The sequence below is a fragment of the Schistocerca serialis genome, chromosome 8 (assembly GCF_023864345.2).
Source record: "Schistocerca serialis cubense isolate TAMUIC-IGC-003099 chromosome 8, iqSchSeri2.2, whole genome shotgun sequence".
Taxonomy (NCBI): Eukaryota; Metazoa; Arthropoda; class Insecta; order Orthoptera; family Acrididae; genus Schistocerca; species Schistocerca serialis.
The window spans coordinates 561,688,877-561,708,639 of NC_064645.1; the positions used below are offsets into that span (position 1 = coordinate 561,688,877).

The 19,763-nt window shown below is 47.6% G+C and overlaps 1 protein-coding gene and 1 pseudogene across 5 annotated transcripts in view; both read left to right on the top strand.

Moving 5' to 3' along the window:
• The window catches only part of LOC126416078 (focal adhesion kinase 1), a 754,036-nt gene that overhangs the window by 588,313 nt on the left and 145,960 nt on the right, over window positions 1–19,763 (top strand). For all 5 annotated transcript variants that reach the window (XM_050083563.1, XM_050083561.1, XM_050083565.1 and 2 more), the window contains one exon: window positions 9,656–9,812. In XM_050083563.1, the coding sequence (XP_049939520.1) occupies window positions 9,666–9,812 (147 nt within the window). In that variant the 5' untranslated portion in view covers window positions 9,656–9,665. The remainder of the gene's footprint in view (window positions 1–9,655; window positions 9,813–19,763) is intronic.
• On the top strand, window positions 13,215–13,332 carry LOC126417255 (5S ribosomal RNA; annotated as a pseudogene).

The window sequence follows — 19,763 nt, forward strand, 5'->3', positions numbered from 1 at the left end:
TCGAAGCTGGCCGTCTTTTCTTTTGGGTGAAATTCGCATACAGTCGCCGCCGTTGGACGTTCGCCCTTGGACGGGCAGACACCGAGGCTTCCGGTCTGTATTACGAGGCTCTAAAAGCAATTAGTAGGCCAGCGCGAAGCAAAACACAGCAGAACAGGAGACACTGTGCGTCGGCCTCCAAAGTGTCCACGCGCGTGACAGCGGGCGAGAACTGTGCAAGGGAGGGCCCCAGTCCCCCTGCACGACTCCTAGACGGTCGCTGGTAGCCCAGCCCGTGAGTCAAAATACAGGCCGCCTGCTCTCCCAGCTGTTGCACAGTTCCACTTGGCGTTTGTGGCCTTGCCTTAGGTGTCGTGTCCTTACGTCACAAAATCCTTCATTTTCGAGTTGTTGTTGCAAGTTTACAATTTAGGTGATTGGAGCTCAGAAACACACAAATACATAATAAATGGTCGAAACGCCCTCCTCTTGTTACTGAACACGCATGCTCTCATCGGATCACGGACTGTTCGGCCCTTTCAAATACTCCCTGACGATTTATAATGGTTTTTCAGCCTTTCACGATACGCCGATGAAGAGTTTCTGCATCCAGGCTGTCTGCTACATAGACCAATTGTTTAAAATGCCTCAAGAGACAGTAATCGAAAGGATTGTGGTCGGAGAAAGATGCAGGCCATGGAACTGATCCTCCTCTACCTATCCATATGTCATGGTAGTTACCAGCCATTACATCTGGAACACAGACTGCAATGTGCTCCAGCCCCATCATGCATAATCCACACGTATGCAGGAGTACTTCTAAAGCATCTCGGAGGGTGTTGCGAATAAAGTCCCTTGAGACAGCACATTTAAGACGTTCTGGGAGAACATACGGCCTACCAGACACTAACCTTACAATGCCAGCCCACACACTATTCTTAAAGTGATCTATGTCTTCATCTACATCTACAAGACTACTCGGCGAATCACACTTAAGCGCCTGGCGAAGGGTCCATCGTACCACCTTCACAGTAATTCCCTATTATTCCACTCTCGAAAGCGCGCGGAAAGAACGAACGGCTATGTCTTTCCGTACGAACCCTGATTTCCCTAATTTTATCATGATGTTCGTTTCTCCCTTTGTAGGTCAGCGTCAACAAAATATTTTCGTATTCGGAGGAGAAAGTTGGTGAATGATATTTTGTGAGACGATTCCGCCGCAACAGGAAACGCCTTTGTTTTAAAGATGTTCACTCAAAATCCTGTACCATATCCGTAACAATCTATCTTCTATTTCTCGATAATCCAAACCGTGATGCAGTTCTTTGAACTTTCTCGATGTAGTCTGTTAACCCTATCTGGTAAGGATCCCACACTGCGCAACAGTACCCCAAAAGAGGACGGACAAGCGTTGTGTAGGCAGTCTCTTTAGTAGTCTGTTGCAGCTTCTAAGAGTTCTGCCAATAAAACGCAGTCTTTGGTTTGCTTCCTCACAACATTTTCTATGGTATTTCTTTCCAGATTAAATTATTAGTAATATAGTTCCCAGGTGTTTCGTTGAATTTATGGTCTTTGATTGATTTGGAGTTTAACGGATTCCTGTGTGGATGACCTCACACTTTTCATCATTTAGGGTGAATTGCCAATTTTCGCACCATACAGACATCTTATATAAATCGTTTTGCAGTTTGTTTTGATCTTCCAATGACTTTACTAGACGATAGGCGACAGAATCATCTGATGCTGACGTCTAGCCTATACTGTAGCATGAGCGTTTCAATCGGCCCTTACAAGTTGTATTTGTAAATCCATTATTCCATCTCTTTCAAGCTTTACCTCATACTAAACAAAACTGAAGAGAAACAGCGGATTGCCAGTTTACGCGACAGGCCATCGGCAAAAGTTCTCCCGTGACGGGTGATCAGTAGGCTAAGCCCCTGCAATATGATAAAGATACACGAGTTGCTTGTGAAGTGTGCTCCATGCTGAATTTGGCGACATGTCTTGCGCTGATACTTGGTTCCTCTTCGATAACCCGTAGAATGTGCCCTTCCAGGTCAGGTATACAAACAACACGTGGTCCTCCTCAGCCAGTAGTCCGTGGTGCTGCGGATCCTGTCTCGGCACCGTAACGATACACAGCACCAAAGGCTGCATGAGTCTGCTGTCTCAGGTCAGGAAACGCCGTGTCATAAAACCGCTCAACCGCGCGGCCGTAGATAAAAATCGTGTCTACCCGCTCACGAAATGTTTATCCTGCCATGTTTGAACGGAGCACTTTCAGTTAACTCACTATCTGTAGTACAGCTACACAGTGGACAAGCTGAAGACTGACGAATGACGGATGTAAACATGTCTGTCTGGCAACACAACGCCACCAAGGATACAAGGAGTCAAACGGGTGCGTAGATAAGTGAAGTTCAAATGGCTCTGAGCACTATGGGACTCAACTGCTGAGGTCATTACTCCCCTAGAACTTAGAACTAGTTAAACCTAACTAACCTAAGGACATCACAAACATCCATGCCCGAGGCAGGATTCGAACCTGCGACCGTAGCGGTCTTGCGGTTCCAGACTGCAGCGCCTTTAACCGCACGGCCACTTCGGCCGGTATAAGTGAAGTTGTTGAGGTGTATCTGGAAAGCCGTTGAACGCCAACTTTCATTAACAACTTGAATACGAGGCATTTTCGAGCATATGTTTATATCAACTTTTTTGTTGTTTTGGTGTGAAGAAACCTGTTCTCCAAGTTTGTAAAAGTATTTTTGCGACATCCTATACATGTGAGAAAAAAGAAACTCCTACAGCTGTCCTTAAGATTTTATTTATTTTGTTGCAACCAGTTTCGTCGCTGACCATCAACTGAACTTGATGGTTAGAGAGTGCTGATCCTCTGTGTAGACAATGTCTGCAGAGTTGGGAAAATTAGTTCATATGGCTCTGAGCACTATGGGACTTAACATCTGAAGTCATCAGTCGCCTAGAACTTAGAACTACATAAACCTAACTAACCTAAGGACATGACACACATCCATGCCCGAGGCAGGATTCGAACCTGCGACCGTAGCGGTCGCGCAGTTCTAGACTGAAGCGCCTAGAACCGCTCGGCCCCACCGGCCGGCTGGGAAAATTAGTCTATGGTAATATTAACTGATTAATTTAGATAGATGACTTGTTAATTAATTGACCGGTGAGTTCTATTTGCTATCAGTTTAATCGAAATTTCATTGGAGTTCGAATCTGTGATCAGAATTAAACGATTAAGTTGGGGACTGGTCTGGACAGACGCCGTGCCTTTGGCACGTGCGTTATGTTCTTGACAAAGTCATTGCGTTACAAGTCAAGCGCTGCCTGCTCTAGTCACTCGCTGCTCCGCCCGCCAGTACCTCGACTTGTCTCTTGGCGTTTAGGTCCCCAATTCATACAACCGTACACATCGATATAAGTCTTGCTAATTAATTCCTAAGTGCTCAAAATCAAGTTAACAGTATTGCTGATTTGTTCATGACATCTATTGGGGCATAATAAGTGGCTAGGAAAAGTTCAAAGTTGTGCGTAACCAAAAAAGTGTGTTGTGTGATTGTACGATATAATTAAAAAATCACGAAAATAATACTGTACTTTATATATATATATATATATATATATATATATATATATATATATAAACGTAATTTTTTCTGTTTTCCGTCGTTCCTTAGTTGCTTCAAAATTCGTGGAGGTATGTTCCGTCTGTGCATCAAAATTAGACAGTTTGTTATTGTCATACGCGTTTTGCTTCTTTTATTTGTGAATCATCTTCAGGGGCGATTTCCAGTGCTGTTAGCCCATGTGTGTTGTTCTGGAGTCGTTTTCATTAGCCACATACTCCAGCTGGCCGATTTCCGATGTTCCGACGTTCTTTCATCTACATTGTTACAACACATCACTTGCACTTTTCATTTTGTGATCAACGTCACATGTCGATCACAAAATGAAGAGTGCAAGTGATGTAAGTGACTTGTTGTAACAGATGTAGGTGAAAGAACGTCGGAAATCGGCCAGCTGCAGCATGGGATCTAATGAACACATCATCAGGACCACACACGTGGGCTAACAGCACGGGAAATCGTCACTGAATATACTTCACAAATAAAAGAAGCGAAACGCGAATGGCAGTAAACAAACTGCCTTTAATTTAGTTGCGCAGACGGGACATACTTCCTCGAATATATATGAACAATCTTTACAGGCAATGTGAGCCAATTAAAGCTGACTTATAAATTACAAAAAGTTTGGCTCGTTGCATAGGGGACCACGTGTCACCCTTAAAATGCAACGTCTGGGTTCAGTCCTCGGTTCTCGAATCTTTTTGTGACGTTTCGCGTTTTTCACCTCTTGAAATAAATTCAATGTGTGAAAAATGCCAATGCGTACCGTGATTAAACTCCTTGTAATTGATTAGATGATGCAGTTCAACGAGCTGTGAAAGCCAACAGATATCTCTCCCATAGCACTTTCCGTGGTTCAGGCCAGGAAGATTTTATTTAACTGTAGAATCTCGCCGTTAGTATAATGTCTCGTTTAACTTCTCAATGTTAATATTAGTTTTGTTAATAAGTAAGTCATTTTATATATTTTTTCCTGCCCAGATAGTTCCATATGTATTACACGGTCTCGAGTCCTTAGGGAGGCCGACATACGGGTTGTAACAAATTCCGTTGACAGACATTAAGGAGTTGTAGGGTTAAGCTTAGCATGGGACCTCGTGTCTGGAAACGTACCGTTTTCCCGCTGTATGGAAAATGTCACAACACATGTTTGAATCTCCCGAATTTTCAGCAGCACTGACTAGGGTAATACGTACGTCATTCACCGATCGCATGATGTCCCGACTTGAACCAACTAGACTACTACCTTCCACATGAAATCCTTGGTTTACTGGACTCGTATTCGGGAGGAAGACGGTTCAAGCCCGCGTCCGGCTATCCTGATTTAGGTTTTCCGTGAGTTCCCTAAATCGCGTTAGGCAAACGCTGGGATGGTTCCTTTGAAAGACCACGGCCGACTTCCTTCCCTAATCCGATGGCACCAATGACCTCGTTGTTTGGTTCACTTCCCCCAAACCAATCAACCAACCAGCCAACCTTGATTCACAAGACCTCTGTGGCATCAGAGGAAGACTTGCCTGTTAAGGGCGCCGGCGGATGTCAGCGGACCAGGAATTGGTGATCTTGAGTACCGGAACAGGGTATCTGTGTTGACGTGGGTGATCGTCACATCGAGCCGCACTTACAAGTGGACCAAGACGACAAGCAGCAGGTGTCGGACAGTAACGTGTGTTGTGGTATTCTGCGCGTAGCGCGAAAACGCTACGTTTCCGGTAATGAGTTCGTCTGCTAAATCGTCTTGTCCCCACTAAAAGTCTTCAAAATCTGTTACGGAAATTTAACTACGCCTTACAGATATGGACAGATCTCAGTGCGCCTGGACGATGGATTGCCATCTACAGCTTTCGTATCCGAAGCAGAATTGGATCCCGAACTGCTCGTTTCCACATTAACGAAGGACAAACCTACTATCTGCTGTGTGAAACATGCATCATTAAAATCAATGTGCAGTATGACGGTCGTAAATTACTCTCCGCAAGTGTTACTTTTTGCGCCAAGGTTCCGGTTGGTTGCGGACGTCAAATCAATGCCTTATTTTCCTAAGATTCTGTCTATATTTTGTTGCATTCAGCTGTCATCGACCACCTGTATCTGTGCGCACACTTGTTTGGTGTCACTTTCAGAAGTCTTCCATCGGCAGCATCCTCGATGGGTAACTGTGGCTGTTAGCTAGTCCTATCTGCACAGTTCCGAACCGCCTGGCTAGGGCAGTGAACGAAACACTGCGCATCCTGCCAACCTGGTTTATGTTTTCCTGGGCTGCCCAGAAAATATACGAGAAAGGTCCTCAACGATTGTACGGACCACGCCACGACCAGTTCGTTACATCAGCATCCAAGTGATGTAATGCTCCTTATCTGATCATCTCGCACTTTACGGGACCTTGAAACTTTAACCAACCAGCCAGTGTCATTTGTTCCCTTCTCTTCTAGCAACTACTGCCAATTAAAGAATTCTAGCTTGCAAGGTCTCCACGACTTTTGTTCAGAAGGCTCGTCGCTGACGTAATTTTTGAACACGGGACGGTTTTGAGATTCGTTTGCTACTGTGCGTAATCTCTAAAGTTGGACGTGACGTCGGTATCAAGGCGAGGCCACATCAACAGACCGCTGGACGCGTCAAGTCAAGCACCTCACTGGCCGCTTATAACGGTACACGCGTCGTGTTGACAACCGCAGACAACTGCTACGAGATTCCACACGAGGCTACGCGCCGAGTTTACGGCTGATTCTAGTTCACGCGTTACTGCTGTGTCGTGTTGGGTAGTGTCAACTGTTGCGTTACGCGGGTTTGGAAATTTGTAGTAAGGTCTTATGGGACCAAACTGCGGAGGTCATCGATGCCTAAGCTTACGCACTACTTAATCTAACTTAAACTAACTTACACTAAGGACGACACACACACCCATGCCTGAGGAAGGACGCGAACTTCCAAAGGGGGGAGTCGCGCTGGCCGTGACAAGACGCTTACGACCGCGCAGCTACCCCGCGCGGCAGTGGAATGTGCTTTTCTGGCTGAATGTCGCTACTGTCGTAACAACACGACCCAACTGTGGGCGGGAGGAGGATTGGGCAGGAGGAGGAGGTTGTGTGTAGCGTATGTCTGTAAATTCCGGTATACACATGGCGTGACGGCGTGTCTTTAGTCTGGATACTGTACAACTGAGCAGAAGGCAGTTCTGCTTCTGCCGACCACGTAGCGGAAATGGAAACTAAGAATCTCTCCTGGGGAAGGGGTGGGGGAAGTGACTGCCGGAGTGATTTATTTAACAAGAGCACGGCACGCAAAGCAACCGCTCTGCCTCCTGATGACCTTGACGCAAACTCCAGCCCCCTTCTTTTTGACACCGAACGTGGAAGGAGAGCATGCTTCTACAAATACGGTTTCACTCATCAGATGCAGTTTCCGTAAATAATTTCAGGCAACTGGCAGAATAGACTATTCCTGAAAGACAAAGTCGCCAGTGATCATTTAAGGATGAGTTCGGTGCTCTCGTGGAGGGTGGTGGTGGGGATGTACTTGGTTTTACGTTATTTACAATCAGTATCGACAACATCACAGTTTAAACTGCCAACGGCTTTTCCACGTTGACGTTTGTACCACCGGTTTATGGCCGATTGCCGAAGCTAAGCAACGTTGGGTCCTGGCTAGTCCTGGGATGGCTGACCATTACCGAGCTAGGTGGCGCAGTGGCTAGCACACTGGACTCGCATTCGGGAGGACGACGGTTCAATCCCGCGTCCGACCATCCTGATTTAGGTTTTCCGTGATTTCCGTATATCGCTCCAGTAAAATGCCGGGATGATTCCTTTGAAAGGGCACGGCCGACTTCCTTCTCCGTCCTTTCCTAATCCGATGAGACCGATGACCTCGTTGTCTGGTCTTCTCCCCCAGACAACAACCCGCTGACCATACGGGCTTACAGGACACGCAAGTCGCCAAAGCGGCGTCATATTGAAATGTTCAAAAATGTCCAAATGTGTGTGAAATCTTATGGGACTTAACTGCTAAGGTCATCAGTCCCTAAGCTTACACACTACTTAACCTAAATTATCCTAAGGACAAACACACACACCCATGCCCGAGGGAGGACTCGAACCTCCACCGGGACCAGCCGTACAGTCCATGACAGCAGCGCCCCAGACCGCTCGGCTAATCCCGCGCGGCTCCTATTGAAAGAATTGCAACAGGAAACCTGTTCTCAAAGTTTGTAACTTAACTGCTAAAGTCGTCAGTCCCTAAGCTTGCACACTACTTATCCTAAATTATCCTAAGGACAAACACACACACCCATGCCCGAGGGAGGACTCGAACCTCCGCCGGGACCAGCCGCGCAGTCCATGACTGCAGCGCCCCAGACCGCTCGGCTAATCCCGCGCGGCTCCTATTGAAAGAATTGCAACAGGCCGTGGTGTCACACTACATTTATTTATTTTACAACTTCATATCACAACCACCATTATTACTCGTGAACTAATGGCTACTTTCTTCTGCAATTAGGTACAGTGTATTACACAGGTATTTATAGCATTACAATGTTGCTGTTATGCCTACATGCTCAAGAGAAACTGGTTTTCCGTACATTTTACGAAAGCCATCCAAACGAATATGTTGCCTGGACAGGAGTAAAATGTGGCTCTTCATGCAACTGTCTTTCGTAGCTCACTTACTTTTGATCTTTTTCCTTGGACACACACATCGCATACGTTTTGCGCGACGTGTGTGTGTGTGTGTGTGTGTGTGTGTGTGTGTGTGTGTGTGAGAGAGAGAGAGAGAGAGAGAGAGAGAGAGAGAGAGAATATCTGTAAATGCCAAGTTGCGACGTGGTTCGAAATCTTCGTCAAATTCCGTTCGTTTTATGTGTAGCTGGGCAACTCAGTTCATGCTACCTCCAGTGCATTTGTGTCTGTTGAAGCATCGCGGAGTTCAAACCAATTGTTTAGCCATTTCACCTTGTTGTACACAACATACATCTCAAGTCTGTAGGTTGATACATACGCATGGGAAAGTCTTTCACTATGTCGGTACGTGCTGTATGACCATGCTGCCACAACTACTCACCCATGGTCCTGATGTTTGCGATACTGACGTTTACTATAAAAAACAACAAAACCTGGTTTCGTGTTAACCATATTTTTCTTCCTTTCATTTTTTCCAAAAATGTTTTGTCTGAAATTCTGTTTATTATTTTTTACCAAGTCTGCAACCATCGCAATAGTCGAGATCGCTAAACTCTTGCTAGTAATGTGGCGGTCTGCCTGTTCGTACCCTATTGGAATCGCTTAGGATGAGGAGGAGACGTGCAGTTGCCGTCCCTATGCGATGGGTGGCGCGTGCCGTAATATAATACAGCACAGTCCAGCGGCGGTGGGAAGCCGGCGCGGTACCTCGTCTTCCGGGGGCAGGTGTGGTGTTGTGGTGCCTTTGGCCACCTGCCCAACACACGGCCTAGCTGCGTGGTGTCGGCGCGAGGTTATACGGGCTCATGGGCTCCCGCCGGTGCACCTAACGCGCAAGATATTTTCTTTCTGATCCGTAATTAGCGTCTCTACATCTCGATTACATTGAAACTTGTCATTCACCGTTAGTGTTAACAGCAAGCTGGGGCCTCTTCGGAGTGCTGCTGATTAGCAGCAAGTTTGACTAACTTTCTGTTGTATTTGACTAACTTTCTGTTGTGTGTAATTTGCGGAATTTGCGTGTATCTCTTCCTTTAGGAATCGAATTATGCCTGAACACCCAGAAACATTGCTGGAGGAAACCTGCCAAGCAGAACGGCGTTGGTCTGTCTTAAGAATGTCTCGTAGAGGTTGGACCAGCAATACTTGCCGCCAGCTCTACCAGTCCATTTCGTTTGATGACCTCTCTCTTGTATTTAACCTTGCTTTGTGAGGGTATTCCAGTGAATGTACATGATTACCTCTCGGTTGGTTTGTCTTTCCGTGGCCTAGTTAAGAGTGCCTGTTCGTATCCTGCCCCAGCGCACGCCTTTGCTGACGCGATGCGTTTCGGCTGTGTGCCCGCAGGCATGAGGGCATGAACCCGGCGGGCGGCGACTCCCGGTGCGCCTCCCCCAGCGACGGCGGCCGCGGCGCGCAGGACAAGGACAAGGCCACGCTCAAGGTGCACCTGCCCAACGGCTGCTTCAACCTCGTCAAGTATGGCGACGCCATCGACGTCAAGGTAGGCCTGCGGCGCTCTCATCCTCAGCATCATCATCCTCCTCTCCAACATCGTTATCATCATCATCCTACCCTCTTCTCCGACATCATCACTCTGCTCCCTGACATTACCAACATCACCATCGCCATTCTCATCGAGTTCATTCCCTCATGCTCTTTATCCCCCATACTCTTTACCATAATGATCATCATTGTCGTTCCTATTTTTTTTTTCATCTTCGTCCATTGATCTTGCTCTTAATCCTCATTCTCATCTTGATCCTCCTCCTCTTCTTCCGTTATCCCCCCTCCCCAATATCTCTCTCTCTCTCTCTCTCTCTCTCTCTCACACACACACACACACACACACACACACACACACACAGTTGATCCATTTCTTTGGTTTAGAGTCTCTCCTAGCATTTCTCATCATTTATCCTGCCATTGCTCGCAGTTTTTGATTAATTTTCACATTACAAGTGCGTGTCTGACTTCCATAGCTCATAAATGTCAATATTTATTTATTCACCTTGGAAATATTATCGGCATAGTGACCGTCTATTATGACTAGCCAGATAATCTGAGTATAGCTCATTATGTTCATTTCATACGAAATCTGACGTCTAGTATGGAATCCAACACTTACGTATAGGTATGACATGAATAGCTACATCAGAAGTAATATAGACAAATTGTATTTTTTTTATGAAAAGCAGAGTAGAAAATGAATTTCAGGCAGATATATTTATAGGAGGCGCTGTGGTAGTTACGTGAGAAAAAAAATGAAAGAGTGTTAAAATGGAGGGGAAAAAATGACATGACTCACCGATACAGTAAAAGACAGAGAAACATACACATTAGTTGTAAACCATCTGTTTTGACCGTATCCGAAACTTAGTTATGAAATATTTATTTATAGTCCGATTAAAATTGCTTGATAAATTACGTTCGTCAGTTGCTGCTACAGTGTTGCCTCATAGGCTGCCGGCTACACCTCGGTTTAGGTGGCCACCGCGAGGTATGTTGGGAATGCGAGATGCTCTGTCGGCAGCTGATTTTAAGAGACCAGTGGCTGAGCTACGACTGACGAGGCGTTTTGTAGCTCTGAATTTAAACTCTTGTCCTAAGCTAACCACAACCGCGTGATGCGCAATGTGCTCGAGAAAACAGAGGTCAACAACTGTGACAGAGCTAAAATTACGATCGCCTTGTTCACGGCGATTAAAGTTAACCTCTGCGAGAAAACTCAACACAGAGAAATGCAGGTTGACTGTTAAAAAACAAAGACTGTAACTTTTCGTTATCTTTAGTTACCTGAAGCTATCCTCACGCTGGCTACATGAGCTGCCGCGTTGCCAACAGATCAGCAGTCGTCATTGACTCTTGGCCGCACATGACAGGCGGCAGAGGCAGCTTACAAACAAAAACCAATGGCAGGAAGAAAAATAAGTGCAAACAAAAAAAGTTAAAACGATGATGAAAACCACGTGGCAAAGCATTAGAAATAAAAAGAAATTACATTTAAACCAGTTAACTGAATAAAAATAATAAACACAGTTTTTTTTATTAGATTTAGAAAAGTAAAAACAAATACTGCTTTTGACTGGGTTAGAACTTACGACCTTCTTTCTACAATTTGGATTTATACGCTATCTATTGCGCTACGCCACAACTCTTCACGTAATGTCGTGCGAAGCTAATCTAATGTAAGCTGATCTCTGTGATTATAATAACTGTTTATGTGACGCTGAGTCACGTCTCGTCCGGAAGTATACAATAGTATTTAGTTAGTGCTGCTTATGAAACGTGTGTAATTCATTGGCATCGTTGTGTGTGTGTGTGTGTGTGTGTGTGTGTGTGTATGTGTGTGTGTGTTTTGTTGTTGTTGTTGTTGTTGTGAACTGACCAACTGCTGTGGCAGTTTGGCAACGGCGAAGGATTTGGGCGTGACGTTGACCGCTCTGATTGGAGGGCAGGAAACCATCTCCAACGCTTCAAGTGTCGACTATCATTTAATTTTAATCGGATTATAGTTAACAAACAGCACAGAACATGATAGTTATCGGACATAATTATTGTTACACATCCGCTGGAGCAGGCCTGCGTAAGATCTTTGACAGCTAGGTGAAATGCTTACGTAATTGCACTGTAGTCCGATCCTCGAACGATGGCGGCTCGCGCATGTCGCGGGGATTGCATTGTTGAAGATTCCATGCGACAGTTGCGGTATGTGCATGCGCGTGCTACCCGCTTGAAGAAAGCAAATATCCTGCAAATTATGTCTGCAGCTTATTTATACAGAATTTTCCACTAACCAGCACAATCAGCGATGACAAATCGCAACAAATGGAAACGAAATTCACTAAACAACTCGCTACCATCACGTTTAATTCTCGCATTACCTTAAGTCATTCACAACAGGTTGCTCAGAACACACTGGAGGCTTTGGCTGTCGGAGCATACGTGACGTAGGTGCGCAAAACAAAGCCTACATTCGACAGCCATCATTCGTGACTCCAAGCATAGTATTCTATGATGCAGCCAGCAAAGGTAAATCTGATGTTCAGTTGCTGAGAGTTCAATGCTTATCGGCGTTGAAAAAACGAGATACTACCTCTGTCTCAGAACTTATGCACATATATAGTACTTACCTAGATGGTGCTGTGGCTCTGACACTTCAGTCGTGATCAGAGTAACTGACTTCACATCACTGTCAGATTGTGCTCGTTTAAGATTTGCTGAATAGCTTAAGTTAATACCGACACGATAACACTTACAAGGCTACGGTCGGTTCAGTAGCACCGACGCGTCCACTTCAAGGTGGCACTCTTAGTTTAATGGCCTGGATGCTGCTGTGACATCAGGCCCTGCTCCTCTTTTGCTCTTCTCGTGGCTACACACGGACGATGACACTATCAGGACAACGCCATACAGTGCAGAATGTTTCTGTAATGGTGCTATACAGCAGGAGCAGGTATACTTCGAGGTGGTTCTGCAGACATAAGACAATGAGGTTCCATCTCCATGCCTCACCGGACCAACCAACGTGTTCCTGTGGCAAGGGGAGAGAGAGAGAGAGAGAGAGAGAGAGAGAGAGAGAGAGAGAGAGAGAGAGAGAGAGAGAGAGAAACACGTTTCTATACTTTCTCCGTCGATCCATCTGCACAGTTCTCTGCTCAGGAATTGAACCAATTCACAGTGATGTTCTTGAATTCCTCGTGGGAAAATATCGCAGCGGCAACGCTGGCTGATGGATCTCACACGGGCACAAGCACGAGCAGCGATGTGTGATCTTGCTTTATAGTGTAGGAGTTACTATACCGGATGATAGTATACGGCGCCGTCCAAATATGGCACGTACCTCTTCGGTGAGCGTTGCGCAGTACGTGTCAGATGTAATTGTTGTCTTGTGTTCCGTGAAATCGCCAACGGCCTTGCCGCAGTGGTAACACCGGTTCCCGTCAGATCACCGAAGTTAAGCGCTGTCGGGCTGGGCTAGAACTTGGATGGATGACCATCCGGTCTGCCGTGCGCTGTTGACAAGCGGGGTGACTCAGCCCTTGTGAGGCAAACTGAGGAGCTACTTGATTGAGATGTAGCGGCTCCGGTCTCGGAAACTGGTATACAGCCGGGAGAGCAATGTGCTGACCACACACTCCTCCATCTCCGCATCCAGTGACGCCTGTGGGCTGAGGATGACACGGCGGCCAGTCGGTACCTTTGGACCTTCATGGTCTGATGGTCTGTGCTGTAGGAGAGGAGAAGAGGAGGTTCCTTGAAATTAAGAAAAAAAGGACCAATTTCCATCCAGAAGAGGGTTGACCTCATGCCTCGAGTAAGTCGGTTCCGAAGCTGCGTGGCGCCAGTTCATTAAAAGTTGTTTTGATTCTTCGTCGATGTAGGGTATTCACGTCTCATCATGCGTAGAAATGTGAAAACAAATCATCTCTGTCCATGATCTAAAAACTCACATTCGTTTGACATTATGTGGTGTTTACTGTAGGTTGGTAAGATTTTCGGCACCCAGCTTACAATATGCAAGCTTTACCGTCAAAATCGTGCAAATAGTCATGCTAAAATGAGGAAATTCATGAACCACAACAGACATCTTCAGCCTTCGACTTGCATACTTTATGGCGCAATGTCTTCGGTCTTCCGTACTGGCAGCCACTCGTCTCTTCACCGTCCACAGTTTCTACGTCCGCTTTTAAGTTGTCGGTACCACACAGCGTATTGTTGTTTGCTTACTCCCACAATCAAACAACCACGGAATCAAAACAAAGACTTCTGTGGCTTCGTAAATTGGTACACGGCGCCGCATTTGTGCAACTTTATTCTGAGCAAATAACTTTAAAATGTAAGCAAGCGGCCCTGTAAATTACTTTTGTGAGCTCCTCCAGGAACTTCCCGCAATCGTTCTTTTAACAAGAGCCGGCCGCTGTGGCCGAGCTGTTCTAGGCGCTTCAGTCTGGAACCGCGCTACAGCTACGGTCGCAGGATCGAATACTGCGTTGGGCGTATGTGTGTGATGTCCTTAGGTTAGTTAGGTTTAAATAGTTCTAAGTTCTAGGCCACTGATGACCTCAAATGTTAAGTCCCATAGTGCTCAGAGCCATTTGAACTTTAACAAGATCACGATCCATTTCTTCACAGCTCCTACAAAAGACAGGGTATTAGCCCTAATGACCTTGCCGTCGTAAAAACACTAAACGCAGGAGAATAATATTCATGGCTGCATCTACTAGTCTAGATTCATTCGTGTTCCTACAGTGACAGTAACACATTCTGCCTGTTCTGTGTACAGCATGCGCCAACCGCCCTAGTCCATCCCACACAGTGTCGCGAACGGGGAGGGCGGAGGATACAAACCTCAAACCATCACCCCCTTCCCCCGTCCCCTCCAGCCGCAAGGAGGAGGAAAGAAGCAAAGAGAGAAAGAAAATGCAATGGGTATTGTGCACCAAGGTCGTTTGTGGCGAAATGCCTAGTCAAAAAGTGTTTCGCTGTTCATCGCTATTCTCTTTGGAACTGTAAATACTAGATGTCTCTGGAGTCTGACAAAGTCTAATAGCGTCGTGTCCTCAATTCGCAGTGCTTGTTCTCCTGTTACCAACCAGTCTCAAAAACTACTAAAATGTGAGCGCATACAGTATGCGCACGACAGCTGAATAATATGCACAAATTCTATACAAACTGTGCTCACTTAACTATAGTGTATTTTTGATGATCAATAAACAAAGTTGTTCAGTAGTTTGTAGAATTAATTTGCACTCGTGCTTTCTGAACGAGTCCGTGACGAGACGCGCTGCCCATCTTTGGACCTTGTCTACGGTATTTCCTTCATCGATGCTATCCCAAACTGAGAAGCAGCACTTAAGAACGAGTGGAGGACAGGGTTCTGTAGGCTGACTCCTCTGTGAGCGAACTGCACTACCTCAACGTTCTTCCAGTCAGTGTGTCTGGCATTTGTCTGTCGTAGCATTAGTTTTGTGTGGCCGCTCCGTACACATAGTCCTAGCTAGGTATTTAAAGGATGTGGCTGTTTGCAGTCAATGTTCGTCAGTCGTGCAGTCATACAACAGTAGCTTTCTACCCCTATTTATGATGATGATACAGATTTTCAGGGATCGTGGAACAGAGTATATGTATCAATTTGAGGTAAGAGACCCTGGTCCGGAAACGACCGAGTCTATTCTGATACCTCTGACAGTGGAATACAAGTACCGTTAGTATTCTTACTAAGATTGTAGAGTAGGTGAGGTTCCATCATGATGGAGCTCCACCTAACATTGGACTGAGCGTTCGTGAACACCTGAATCAGACGTTCTCTGACGAGTGGGTAGGCAAAAGTGATCCTGTTCCGTGACCAGCACGTTAACCCCCTTGATTTCTTTTTGTGGACCATGTGAAAAGTCACATGCACGAGACTCCTGTCGAGACACCCCCCTGCGGGTCCGGGGATTAGAATAGGCCCGCGGTATTCCTGCCTGTCGTAAGAGGCGACTAAAAGGAGTCCATCCCCCTCACGGGGGTAGTTCGCGCCTGCGTCCGGAGACGGACGGTTCCACGACCTATCATCGTGGTCCTTTTGGTTTTTTCACTTCTCGTTTCTTCCTTCCTTTTGTTGGTTCCTTTCTTTGCTCTTCTCCACCTCACTGTCTTCCTTACTCTTTCCCTTGCCTTCTCCTTGCCTTCTCATTGCCTTTTTCTCCTTGCCTTCTCATTGCCTTTTTCTCCTTGCCTTCTCATTGCCTTCTTCTCCTTGCCTTCTTATTGCCTTCTTCTCCTTGCCTTCTTCCCCTTGCTTTCTCATTGCCTTCTTCTCCTTGCCTTCTCTGGTCTCCGCCTCGGCGTTTGAGACAGTCTGTCCTCTTTCTCCCTCTCTCTCTTCTTTTTCCTCTTCTTCCTTCCTCCCTGTGCGTGCCTGAAGGCCGACCCACGCGTTCGCACGCGTAGCCGGTGACGGGGTAACGCGTAAGTCCCCGCCCTGGGTAGACATGTAAGGCACGCGCGTACCCCCTGGTAAAGGCCAGGCCCAGGGAGGGGTGATTGCCTGAGCTGATACCTTCTGACCATGCCGATTGGTCCCTCCGTCTGTTTCTCGGGAGGTGTGACCTGAGGTGTAAACATTCACCTAAGGCGGGAGTGCCCTCTGAGAGGGTCCCCACAAGGAAGGAGCGCGCCATCGGAGACGCTGGCAATCATGGGGGATTCCTCCGCAATGGATTCTACTCCATCTCTTTCGACTTCGACCCAAAAACGGAAACGTGACCAGCCAACAGTGACAAAAGTACTACCGCCTGCCCCACAGTTCCTCGTAGTTTCTCGAACTGAGGACGGAAAGGATTTTTCCTCTGTCAACCCTTTCGTTATTCAGAAGGGCGTAGATGCCATAGCCGGATCTGTCAAATCCTGTACCAGGTTGCGTAACGGCACCTTATTACTAGAAACTGAGAATGCCTTTCAGGCACAAAAACTGCTTCGGGCCACCCTCCTGTACACGTTCCCTGTCCGGGTGGAGGCCCACCGAACTTTGAATTCGTCTCGTGGTGTGGTCTATACTGGCTCCCTCGACGGATTGACTGACGAGGAGCTTCAATCATTCCTCGCTGAGCAGGGCGTGACGGCTGTCCATAGGGTCATGAAAAAGGTCAACAATGACCTTGTACCGACCCGGACAATTTTCTTGACCTTCGATAGTGTTAAGCTGCCATCGCGCATCAAGGCGGGCTACGAGGTTATTTCTGTTCGCCCCTATATCCCGACACCTACGCGCTGCTACCAGTGTCAGCGTTTCAATCACACTCGACAGTCTTGTTCCAATGCGGCTAAATGTGTCACCTGTGGCAGGGATGCCCATGAGGGTGACTGTCCACCTCCGTCTCCTCGTTGTGTGAACTGTCAGGGTGACCATGCAGCATCCTCCCGCGACTGTCCTGTCTATAAGGAAGAACGCTGTATCCAGGAAATTCGGATCAAGGAGAAAGTGTCCACCTCGGCTGCTCGCAAGCTATTGGCTAGTAGGAAGCCCACGCTGCTCCCAGCGGGGAAATACAGTACTGTCCTCGCCTCTCCTCGGACTACCCGGGAGGTAGCAACCCAGACATGCGATCTGACCTTCAGCACCACGGTCGTCCGTTCGGCCAGTGCTAAGATCGCGCGGTCGACGTCTCCTCTTCCTCCCATCACCCCACAGACACGAGCACCTTCTTCAGCTTCTGCTAAGACAAAGACACCGAAGTCAGATGCACGGGCCTTCAAGAAGGAACCATCCCGTGCAGACTTCCTCCGTACCTCGACCTCACAGCCTTCGACCGGTACTTCCACTACACGTCCTTCCAAAAAGGCGCATAGGAAGCACAGTTCTCCTTCCCCGCCACGGCGCATTTCTTCTCTTGCGCCACCCAGCGGCTGCCGCCCCAGGCCGTCATCCGTTTCGCCTGGCCGCACCGCTGGTCGCCGTACATCTGGCCGTTCACTGGCGGAGGAAGCTCCCCCTCCCGGCCATCCTCCCGAGATGGCCGATGACCCTATAGACCCAATGGACGATGACTGTCCGCCTACTGATAGCGGCGGCAGTGCTCGCTCGAAGCCAGGCCCTAACCGGCCTTCGAGGTGACCACTTCTCTCATCTTTCTTTTCTTACGATGGCACTTATTCACTGGAATATTCGCAGCATTCGCTCCAACCGAGAGGACTTGAAGTTGCTGCTCCGCTTGCACCGTCCGCTTGTCGTAGCCCTCCAGGAAACGAAGCTACGCCCATGCGATCAAATTGCCTTGGCACACTACACCTCTGTGCGTTTTGACCTACCCCCTGTGGTAGGTATCCCAGCTCATGGAGGGGTTATGTTGCTGGTCCGGGATGATATTTACTACGATCCCATCACGTTGCACACCAGCCTGCAGGCAGTTGCCATCCGCATTACTCTCCCCACTTTTACGTTTTCCTTTTGTACCGTTTACACTCCATCGTCATCTGCCGTTACCAGGGCAGACGTGATGCAACTTATTGCTCAGCTACCTGCACCATTTTTGTTAACTGGAGACTTCAATGCCCACCATCCCCTTTGGGGCTCTCCAGCATCCTGCCCGAGGGGCTCCTTGTTAGCAGACCTCCTCAACCAGCTCGATCTTGTCTGCCTCAATACTGGCGCCCCTACTTTTCTTTCGGACACATCTCACACCTATTCCCATTTAGACCTCTCTATATGTACTCCCCAACTTGCACGCCGGTTTGAGTGGTATGCACTTTCTGATACATATTCGAGCGACCACTTCCCGTGTGTTATCCATCTCCTGCAGCATACCCCCTCTCCGTGCTTCTCTAATTGGACCATCTCCAAGGCAGACTGGGGGCTCTTCTCTTCCAGGGCGACCTTTCAGGATCAAACCTTTACAAGCTGCGATCGTCAGGTCGCACACCTCACGGAAGTCATTCTCGCTGCTGCTGAATATTCCATCCCTCACCCTCCTTCTTCTCCACGTCGCGTACCGGTCCCCTGGTGGACCGCAGCATGTAGAGACGCTTTACGTGCTCGTCGACGTGCTTTACGCACTTTTAAACGCCACCCTACAGTGGCGAATTGTATCAATTATAAACGATTACGTGCTCAGTGTCGTCGTATTATCAAAGAAAGCAAGAAAGCCAGCTGGGCTGCTTTCACAAGCACCTTCAACAGTTTTACTCCTTCTTCTGTTGTCTGGGGTAGCCTGCGCCGGCTATCTGGCACTAAGGTCCACTCACCAGTTTCTGGCTTGAAGGTCGCGAATGACGTCCTTGTGGCCCCTGAGGCTGTCTCCAATGCCTTCGGCCGCTTTTTCGCAGAGGTTTCGAGCTCCGCTCATTACCACCCTGCCTTCCTCCCCCGCAAACAGGCAGAGGAGGCTAGGCCACTTAACTTCCGCTCCTCGAATTGTGAAAGTTATAATGCCCCATTCACCATGCGGGAACTCGAAAACGCACTTGGCCGATCACGGTCCTCTGCTCCAGGGCCAGATTCTATTCATATTCAGATGCTGAAGAACCTTTCTCCTGCGGGTAAAGGTTTTCTTCTTCGTACATACAATCGCATCTGGATTGAGGGACATGTTCCCGCATGCTGGCGCGAGTCTATTGTTGTCCCGATTCCTAAGCCGGGGAAGGACAAGCACTTGCCTTCCAGTTATCGACCTATCTCGCTTACCAGCTGTGTCTGTAAAGTGATGGAGCGAATGGTTAACTCTCGATTGGTTTGGCTGCTCGAGTCTCGACGCCTACTTACCAATGTACAATGTGGATTTCGTAGGCGCCGCTCTGCTGTTGACCATCTGGTTACCTTGTCGACCTTCATTATGAATAACTTCTTGCGGAAGCGCCCGACCGCGGCTGTGTTCTTTGATTTGGAGAAGGCTTACGACACCTGTTGGAAGGCGGGCATCCTCCGCACCATGCATACATGGGGCCTTCGCGGTCGCCTCCCTCTTTTTATTCG